Here is a 9869-nt window from a genome sequence, read left to right as displayed (position 1 = left end):
CCAGTCCCTGCTGTGCAGGTTCCAGTCCCTGCTGTGCAGGTTCCAGTCCCTGCTGTGCCCGTTCCAGCCCCTGCTGTGCGTGTTCCAGTCCCTGCTGTACCCGTTCCAGCCCCTGCTAAGGATACCCCGATCCAACCTAAGCGGGCTGACTTTTATTCAGCTTTAAATACGCCTAGTATATCAGCTGAAACACAAGCAAGTACTGCGGATGGTTCTGGTCGATCGAGCATGCACAAGATTGCTGAGTCTACAACATCAACAACAGATGCTCCAAAAACGATTGACTGGAGCACATCAAGTTGTATCAAGCCTCCTGATTTACAAGGTCAGTGTGGTAGTTGCTGGGCATTTGCTTCTATGAGTGCAATTGAGGCTGCGCAATGCCTCGCGAACGATGGCAAAATAGCGCCCACCTACTCAAAGCAGCAAATTGTGAGCTGCGAAAGAAGAAGCTTTGGCTGCGGTGGTGGCGCTGCGCTGTACGCAATGGAGTATGCGCGCGATAACGGCGTTTGCTTGGAGAGCAGCTACCCGTATACTTCAGCAGAAACTCACAATGCTGCTGAGTGTCTAAATTCTTGCGCTAGCCATAAGTCAGGCATTACTGACATTGTTAAACTGTCAGCTGGAAACGAAAGTGCGCTGATTGAAGCTTTACAAAAGCAACCTGTGGTCGTCTCGGTCATATCGAACAATCCAGCATGGAAGCAGTACAAGAGTGGCGTCATGTCATCTTGTGATAATCAGAAGGTGGATCACGCTGTGCTCGCTGTGGGCTATGACGCCACTACTATCAAAATTAAAAATTCATGGGGCACAGATTGGGGTGAGGATGGCTACATTCGTATTAGCCGCAGCACGCAGGACATGGGCACATGTGGCGTGCTCACCGATATGTTGTACCCCAAAGTGTAACTTAGGCCGTCGTTGACCTTATGTCTCAAGCAAATATACGTACAGTATCGTTGACTGTCTGTCAACACCTCATGTAATCTACACGACAAATCCTAACTTGAAGTAGAAAACCCGCATGCATAGAACTGCCAAACAACATCTCGTGCAGATGTTGTCGCGTCTCGTGCGCCGTGGCTCCTCCACCAGATCCAACTCTTTCTTCTTCATGACCTTTTCCTCGCACCGCTTACACTCATCGAAGCCGCATTTGAATGGTAAAGCAACTGCGCTCACGCGCTTTGTGGACGAGAACGGCGTGACTCGTTGTGGCCAGCGCACAGATGACGGCTCTACTGCTCTGCTCGTGGAGAATGATGATATATTGGGCTCTCTACTTTTCACAGGAGAAACTGCTACCGTCGCAAAGATTTTAGCGCCTGTAGTGCCATCGCAGATCCTGGGTATCGGCCTTAACTATCGCAAACACGCTAAGGAGACGAATATGCCAGAACCAAAGTACCCTGTGCTCTTCACCAAGGGTGTCAATTCCTTACAGCACCCACATGACCCAGTGGTCATTCCTCGTGTTGCCTCAGACCCTCCTGAGGTAGACTTTGAGTGCGAGCTTGCAGTTGTATTGAACAAAGCTGCTTGTAATGTAACCGAAGAAGAAGCGCTGACGTACGTCGGTGGTTACACTTGTGCAAATGACATTTCAGCTCGTCGATGGCAGGGAAAGAAAGGTGGAGGTCAATGGTGTCGTGCTAAGACATTTGATACGTTTTGTCCGCTGGGTCCAGAACTTGTGACGCCTGAAATCATTCCAGATCCGCAGACACTCGAGATCGCCACCTACCTTAATGGTGAACAGGTGCAAAAGTCAAACACAGGCGACATGATTTTTTCGGTTGCGCAGCTAATTAGTCAGCTGTCTCAAGATTGCACTTTGCCGAAAGGCACACTGATCCTTACTGGAACTCCTGAGGTGAGACGCTTTGTCGTGCTTCTCGATGGATGAATGTGCTAACTTAATCTTGGTTTAGGGTGTTGGTGTTGCTCGCGACCCACCGCTTTTCCTTACTCCAGGCGACATGGTAGAGGTTGAGATTGACCGCATTGGAAAACTTGTGAATCCTGTTGTTGGGGCTTCAGCTTTGTAAGCGTAGAGTGACAAGCTAGATGGAGTTTGCTGGTTCACGAGATCAGAGCATTTCTTCGCGTCGTTTGCAAATCGCACCGTAATCGATTTATTAGTTGAAAGTATGTATGGTTTAGAGGAGGCAATATAACTGCAGAGCTTATCCGCTTGCATCTGCACTTTCGTGCCGCCCACAGAACATGTTTACAGTATGTACAATTGCCATGTAGCGAGTAATACCGGGGCTGCAAAGCATTAGCGATTCAATTAGGGCATTTATGGAAACAATGCCTACGTGAATGGTGGACTTGAGTCAGAATTTGCAGATGCCTCGACGCTGTTGCGTTTTTAGACATGGGTCGATAAAGGGCTCATAACCTACGAATCAGATGTGGCGGTACAACAAAACAACTGTATGATAGAGAGTCCTAAGAGATTGGGAGCAACAAAGCAGCGAGCACGCTGAAGAGCCACTTTCTAAAAGTGCTTAGATTGCCGCATCTGACGTGATGAGTATTTCCTTTGTGCTGATCGTGAACATGAATTCTATTCATGTAAGCCCAGTTGTATACGATGAAGTAAATTGTCAAGGAAGTGATTTTTTTTTCGAGTTATGATAGTATTTGGCGATCTGTTGTCAGAATGTGCCATGCTGTCCATTATTCAAGGTGAAGTATTTAATTTCAAAGCCAATATTCCCTACAAAAGCTTCAGAACCCACTTCCATCAGTCGTCGCTACAACGATCTTACCACCTACCTTCCATCTTGACGTGATCCTGCAATCCTTGGTCAGCAAAACGTTTAGTCTTTGAACAAGCAAGGCAGCTAGTCTTTTGGTTGAATCAAACTTGACTTCACTATCGAGCCAGAGACTCGATCATCTCGAGCGCTGATTGGCTCCTGGGTCTTTCCTCAACCCGACGAGCGAGCCAGCACTGCACAAAGGAAAGCCCGCGCGCGCGTGGTTACAATAGAGCGGTCTCGGCGATAAGAGAGATAGCAAGCCTCCCCCCTGCTTGTCTCTCCCGCAGACTCTCTCTCTTGTTCGCTCTCTGCCAAATTTAAGTTGCTAATGCACGCTCGGGAAATGCCGGCGTCCATGACGACGGAAGTCCCTGCTGACGACCAGGACGACGCGTACTTGGCCCAGCGCCAGTCCACGATGGACTCAACTACGCTTGGAAAGTTGCTAATGGCTGAGAAGAATTTAGCACAAGCCGGCCAAGCCACAACGAACGTATGGAAACTCATTGGCAAGCTACCAAGCGAAGAGAGCGAGTCTCCACCACCTGCTCCGACCGCAAACCTATCTGGTAGTCATTCCATGCCTTTACGTCAAAATCTTAGGTCCATAATTCACTTTTCTGCTTCTCAAGGAGCTGACTCTAGTCCTATACGTCACACAAGGACACCTTCTCGACGGAAAATATCAATACAGGGCTCAGACGACTTTGTCGCCGGCAGATACAAGTCAACGGGACCCCCAAGTCCCTACGGTGGCAATAAGTGGGCTGCAACAGCTCCGTCAGGCAGCAGAACGGATTTGACTTTTGACATGACCGACGCAACAAGTGTAGAGGCCCGTTTAAGCCCAAGATACAACATGGAGATCCCACGTCCGGACATGGCAGTAGGACGCAGCTCGCTTGGTAGTTACGGTCACAGCAACAGCTTTTTTGAACGACCTGGACACTCTGGCACTTCCGGAGCGCGACCGACCGACATGTTGAGCGATCCTAGCAATTTTTTAGTGGAAAACGGTCGCAGTCGATCTACACATAGCAGTAATGTTTTTGGCTTTAGTCGCAATGCTGCACCATCGTCGGAAGTGACGCGGTTTACGTTTACCGTCAAGAAAAGCGATAGTGTTTTGGAAAAACTTGGTAGTAAACGTGCAAGCATTCAACTGCAGGTGGACGTAGATGAACGAATGCTTTATTTTCTATCTGCACATGACCAGCGCGAAGAGTACAGTTGTGCAGCTGTTACAGCCAAGCCACAGTCGAGACTTGGGATGCAACTAAAGATCCAAACGGGAAATGCTAGTGTGAACAAAAAGATTACGTTTTATAGTACAGAAGACAGGGCAAATTTTGTTCAGGCATTAGAGCAGGGCAAGGTGATGCTCAACAAAAAGACGTCTACGGCAGCCACACCGTCTCGTATACCCTCTGAGCCAGCTGACGAGGCAATGACAACGGTCTCTAGCACGGTCGAACGCTCCAAACTCCGGGACTCACTCATAAGCGATCACTTTCAGTTGCTTCCAGGAGAGTCGGTCTTGGAACATGTGCAGCGTGTAACAAATTTAGTCGTGATGTCTCAGAGTGACCGTGCAGTACAAGGCGTGCTGAAGATCACATCGTATCGTATCACATTTGTTCCCTACGACGCGTCATGGAAGTTTGGCTCGTTTGAGTTACCACTTGCAGCCATCGACGTCATAACACGGGACGGGCTCATGTTGCTTATTTCGTGCAAAGATTTGCGTACTTTGCGACTCGCTATGCACGACGCGTACTCTCGCAAGAAAGGATACGACCAGCTGCCATCTACTCCAGACTTTCGCTGGCTTAATTTGCTTACGTTGCGAATGAAGCCCCCAAATATGATTGGTGCTTTGTTTGCATTTGATTACCACACGGAAAAGGCCAAATTACGTGGCTGTCCAATTTCCGAAAAGCACAATGGATGGTTTGTGTACTCGCCTTTTGCTGAATACCAGCGTCTTGGCTTTCTGTCAGCCAAAAAACAAACGGAAGACGATGGAGCCATCACGTGGCGCCTTCTAAAGAATTCCAAGTTTCGATTCAGTCCCACATATCCCCAGCTGATGGTTGTACCGTCTATCATGTCGGAGGAACAGCTTGTGCAGTCGGCTCGCTTTCGATCCCGCGCACGCTTACCAGTTGTCGTGTGGCGCCATCCCGTGAACAAGAGCGTTTTGTCTCGCTCAAGTCAGCCGAATTACGGCATGGCAGGCAATCGATCCGAGCCAGATCGGATACTTTTACGCGCGTACCGTGACTCAGCTAACAAGAATAGCTCCAACATGGCACCTCCTCTTCACATAATTGATGCCCGGAAGCCCATTGCTACAAAAGGAAATCGATTAAAAGGAAAAGGTAACGATGAAATTTTCGAATATTACGATTTAATACTGACTATCATTTTTTTAGGTGTGGAAAATTCACAGCATTACGACAACGCGACCATTGAGTTCATGGGAATCGCCAATATCCACAAAATGCGCGAGTCGCTAGATGCTTTGAAATGTACGTCTTTGCTCCCTTTTGAAATTGTGATGTATCAAATTTAACTTGGTTATCAATCGATTTAGCTCTTGTTAGCCCAAGCAGCGTTGAAGATGGAGACAAACATTATCACAATCGTCTTGAAAGTGAGTTTGCTTTACAATTGCATATGTGCTCGCGCTGACATGTTGTAACGCTTTAAATTATTAAGACACTCGATGGCTCAAGCACGTTATGCGCGTGCTATCAGGTGCCCGTAGGGTTGCAGAGGTGCTACATGAAGATGGCGCGTCAGTCTTAGTACATTGCAGTGATGGCTGGGACCGCACGCCACAGCTTGTAGCGTTGGCACAACTCATTCTCGACCCATTTTACCGTTCTATCCGTGGATTCGCCAGCCTTGTAGAGAAGGAGTGGTGTTCCTTTGGACATAAGTTTGCAGATCGAATTGGCGTGGGAAAGGATATAACTGACCAGCCAAACGAACGATCACCTGTCATGTTGCAATTTCTAGATTGTGTATGGCAAATGACGCGACAATTTCCGGCGTGTTTCGAGTTTAACGAAAAGTTTCTACTTCACATCTCAGACTCTCTCATTTCTGGTCTATACGGTACATTCTTATACAATTCGGAGCGAGAGCGCGTGTTAGATAAAGTATGGGAGCGCACTGAATCGGTATGGACGCCAGTGTTGGAGAATCCAACACCATATAAAAATCCTCTTTACCGTCCAACAAATCGGGTGCTCTACCCTCGCGCAAATCTGAAACGTGTTGTTTTGTGGGATGGTATGTTTTTCCGGTGGGATCCAGAAAGTCATCCCGACTATATGGAGTTTATGGACCCTGTAGAGAAGCCTGACGATGACACTTCAAACCGCGGCTCTGATGAAGATGGAAGTCCTCGCGATACTTGCGTCATGGACGCCCCTTCTGTAATGCCCATTGGTGGCAATCTGGACGAAGACAAGGTGGAGTTACAAATCGACGTGATTCACGATTACGATGAGCTTCGGACAAAAACGCTGTCGGATTGCTCAGACATGAGCGACGACGACGACGACTCGGAAGAATCGGCAAGTGTGACAGCACGTTACGATGGCTTGTCGCCACTTACAGCAGATGAGCTCAATATGACAATGCCAGCAAGTAGTGACGTCGATTTAGTGGCAGAAAATCGATTCGCTATTGACGCCAGCGTCGTCGATCGATATCATCGTGGGGTGGAGGAGCGCACTCGCCAGCGCGCACAGGGTCGCAACATTCGCGAAGCTTTGTTGTTGGCTCCTGATCAAAGTCGCATAAAATATTTGGAGCAATTACTAAGCGAGAGTGTCGCACGAGAACTGCAGCTAGAAGCAGAGTTGGATTCCGTTGTGCATCGTGCTGCAAGGGGTCCAAGCAGTGCTTCAAATGGTAACGCCACTGTGCCAAGTGATGGCAGTGTAAATGACGGATCAGCTCACTCGCAGTCAGTTGATCGCTAGCAGTAAGACGTGATAGGTGCTTTAACTGCTTGCAAAGCTGTTCCTGTGCCCTTTGTCGCATCTCTCAGCTACTACTGGCAAATTGTTTCTTGCCTCGTGAGTCTGCGTGTGTTTTGAAGCGTTAAGTGCACAGCAATAGATTCGTACTCAGTACTCAGTATATTATAGGTAGTCGAATGTGCTTGTGCTGACAATAAATATACCCGGTACAATACACACAACCACTAAATTTTTCGAGAGTATAAATTGTATCATTAGTCTCCATTGTTTTACAAAGGCGATGAGTGAAAATGAAGAGTTGATTGCGAACATCGGGATCACGTCTTTTGGTCGAGTAAATCGTCGTATGAACCACAGAAAAATCAACAAACTTCCACAAATTCTACCTGGCACAGAGCTGGTAGTCAAACTAGCTGATCTTCCGATCAATAGCGTTGAAGTGGGACGTTATGGTCTATTATCGCTTTTGTACCAGAGCAAAGGGTTTGATGCACTCGAAATTGCGCTTGATCGTACAAAAGACATTATTCATGAGGTTGGCGAGATAAGAAAACAATTGATTGACTTGACATTGCTCCAAGAACTCAAGCAGGAAAAAGAAAAATTCGACGAGTTAGTGAGCTCTGAGTTCCTCACCGCTCGCACTGCAACGAATCAGTTCGAGTCACTGGGAAGATACCATTTTATAAACCGCTCTGCAATGAAACTAGCCAATTTAGATTATATCTTTCAATGGACGTACAGTCTAAAAGAACGTGGTGACAAATTTAGCTTTGCAGACATTTGTGGCGGACCAGGTGGGTTTTCCGAATATTTATTGTGGAAAATGGATCAAATCGCTATAGAAGGTCATGGCTATGGCATCACACTGAAAGATGCAGCCAATGATTGCGATTGGCGCCTGCCTACCAGATTTCGTAAGTCAATGACAATTTGTTACGGCGAGGACGGAACGGGTAATTTGTACTCGATTGCAAACGTTCACAGCTTTCGTGATTGTGTACGAAGGCAGCATCCCGATGGCGTTGACCTGGCTGTAGCTGATGGAGGATTTCCTGATGCTCGATCACAATTGAATCAGGTGGGAGCGCACTTCTTTCGTGATGAAATGAAATGGATTTGGTAATCTTTCTGTCGTGTAGGAATCCATAATGACTCGATTAATTTTGGCAGAGGTTCTTGCAATGTTTGCTGCACTTCGAATCGGCGGGGATTTCATCTGTAAGACATTTGAGTTGGTAACACCAGCTATGATAGAGATCTGTTGGATTTTGCATCAATCTTTCAAATGCTTTGCAGTTGTAAAGCCCATCGTACGTGCCACTGTTATCGCAAACTTCTGGCAGAAAATTAATTTGTATGTTGTACTAGACTTGCCGCCCTGCCAGTTCCGAGCGCTATCTTGTCGCACGAGGTTTGCGTGCTGGTTTACCTACATCCAAACTTGTAGCAGTTTTAGAAGATCGACTCACAAACAGTTACAGCGAAACAAAATTTGACTTCAAACTACGCTTTTTGCACAACAATACATCGCTAAGTAACGACGATAACTTCCTGCAGTACTTGATGGCAGCAAATGATGTTATTGGCACGAGCCAACTCCACGCTTGTCGATGCATCAATGAATTTGCTGCCAACCCCGGAAAGAGAAAAGCACAAAACAAAGAAGTTACTGTTGATCCAAGACAATACTACCGATGTTGGCAACTTCGCAGTAATAGTCCGCGCAAGACTCAAATATAAATATCAGGTCAAGAAGTCGTCAGCTTGTTTGCAAGATCTGCTGAAAGAGATCGTTTGCGCCATCGACAGAGTAAACACCAACTCAGCTGACGCGCACGCTCCTTTGAAGTACTTTCCCTAATTTTCTCCTGCCATCTCGAGATTAAGCTGTCAAAAGAAGCGCAAAAAAAGAAGCCTAGAAAAGCCTTTGCACGTTCCGATTCATCGGAGCGAGTACAAGGACCTTCAGCTCTTAGCGGTCGTTACTAACGAAGCTTGACTGCTTTAAACCCATCAAAGTCTGTGGCAACGACAAGCAAAACAATCTTGCGACATAAAAGACCTCGTCGAACCTCGTGCATACCAATGACCAAACGCCGTGACCGCTTTGAAGCCTTGTTACGATTATGAGCCCGTTCCTAAAAATGTATAAGATCAGCCTGTGGGTTTCTGTCCAGTATTATTTTTGATTCACCTGCAATGCTTCGAGTCGCTTCAAAAACAAACTAATCAGTTCTGCAGACTCGATTGGCTTTATTTTGATAAGTTCACGTTAGCAGCTTGATGCTTATTTCAATTCTTAATCGCAGCAGTACCTGAACTAATGGGCTTGTAGCGCGCTTGATCTTTACTTGAGTGTGCTCAATTTCACCACATAAGTTACAACCTCACTTGAATTCCTTTTGTGCAGATACATCACGACCTCCATATCATGATCCATTTAAAGCTTCCACCACCTTCTTAGCATCGCACCGAGAGCTCATAGTCACCGTGATTTTCATTCATTCGAAACGCCTTAATGTTTGCATGTTGATTGAAGCGTTGACATCATCCACTTCATCCGGCTCTTGGAGTTTGTCAGGCGTGAGAATTCCATTAACGTTGATATCAAAATTCATCTCATCATCAGTCTGTGTCTTCCAAATGCATGTCACCAACTTTCCACCAAATAATTTTTCGTGTGTTGCAACAAATGCCGACGTTGCACATTCCGGACTACAAAAGCAATGATTACGTCCCCAATCTCGTCGCCATCTTCAGTCTTTACCTCATCCTCATCTTTTTTTCCAAAAATGAAAATCTCTCTAAGCTCTCCAAAACGTGCAAATTCTGGTCGATATCCCTGAAAACGTCTTGAGCTTCATCTTCAATTTCAAGCTCTTCGGCCGCCACCAAACCACGTACTCGAAATCGGCAATTTTGAGCTAGAGATCGACTCAACAAAACTGATCGATTTAATTTCTTTTTGCGCTTACGCCGCTTAGTTATTGCAAGTGCTGAAGGCAGAGATAGCGATGATCAAGGGTGTGGCTTTTAAACGAAATGGTAATGGATTTTTTTTAAGTCTCGTTTCGCTGCTGACTACGTCTTC

At 46.6% G+C, this 9869-nt stretch overlaps 5 protein-coding genes across 5 annotated transcripts in view; 4 read left to right on the top strand and 1 right to left on the bottom strand.

Annotated features, from left to right (window-relative positions):
• The window catches only part of PHALS_07341 (cysteine protease family), a gene marked incomplete at both ends in the record, with an annotated part of 1095 nt that extends 180 nt beyond the window's left edge, over positions 1-915 (top strand). The window contains one exon of the mRNA XM_024720788.1: positions 19-915. Coding sequence (XP_024585952.1) covers positions 19-915 — 897 coding nt within the window. The remainder of the gene's footprint in view (positions 1-18) is intronic.
• A 205-nt stretch (positions 916-1120) lies between these two features.
• PHALS_07340 (5-carboxymethyl-2-hydroxymuconate isomerase) lies at positions 1121-2054 on the top strand (the record flags this gene model as incomplete). The annotated part of the gene is made up of 2 exons (XM_024720787.1): positions 1121-1879; positions 1938-2054. The coding sequence occupies 2 exons, from the start codon at positions 1121-1123 to the stop codon at positions 2052-2054; spliced, it is 876 nt and encodes a 291-aa protein (XP_024585951.1).
• Positions 2055-3105: 1051 nt separating this feature from the next.
• Positions 3106-6775, top strand: PHALS_07339 (myotubularin-like protein; the record flags this gene model as incomplete). The annotated part of the gene is made up of 4 exons (XM_024720786.1): positions 3106-5158; positions 5213-5308; positions 5374-5433; positions 5499-6775. The coding sequence occupies 4 exons, from the start codon at positions 3106-3108 to the stop codon at positions 6773-6775; spliced, it is 3486 nt and encodes a 1161-aa protein (XP_024585950.1).
• Positions 6776-7055: 280 nt separating this feature from the next.
• PHALS_07338 (FtsJ-like RNA methyltransferase) lies at positions 7056-8518 on the top strand (the record flags this gene model as incomplete). Its single annotated transcript, XM_024720785.1, has 3 exons — positions 7056-7856; positions 7918-8088; positions 8147-8518. The coding sequence occupies 3 exons, from the start codon at positions 7056-7058 to the stop codon at positions 8516-8518; spliced, it is 1344 nt and encodes a 447-aa protein (XP_024585949.1).
• Positions 8519-8763: 245 nt separating this feature from the next.
• Positions 8764-9283, bottom strand: PHALS_07337 (uncharacterized protein; the record flags this gene model as incomplete). The annotated part of the gene is made up of 4 exons (XM_024720784.1): positions 8764-8916; positions 8973-9029; positions 9094-9138; positions 9251-9283. 4 exons carry the CDS (start codon positions 9281-9283, stop codon positions 8764-8766), a joined length of 288 nt encoding a protein of 95 aa, XP_024585948.1.
• Positions 9284-9869: the final 586 nt, after the last annotated feature.

The sequence above is a fragment of the Plasmopara halstedii genome (assembly GCF_900000015.1).
Source record: "Plasmopara halstedii genome assembly, contig: Scaffold_3109, whole genome shotgun sequence".
NCBI lineage: Eukaryota > Oomycota > Peronosporomycetes > Peronosporales > Peronosporaceae > Plasmopara > Plasmopara halstedii.
The sequence above is the reverse complement of the archived record's forward strand: the minus strand, read 5'-3'. Positions and strand labels throughout refer to the sequence as shown.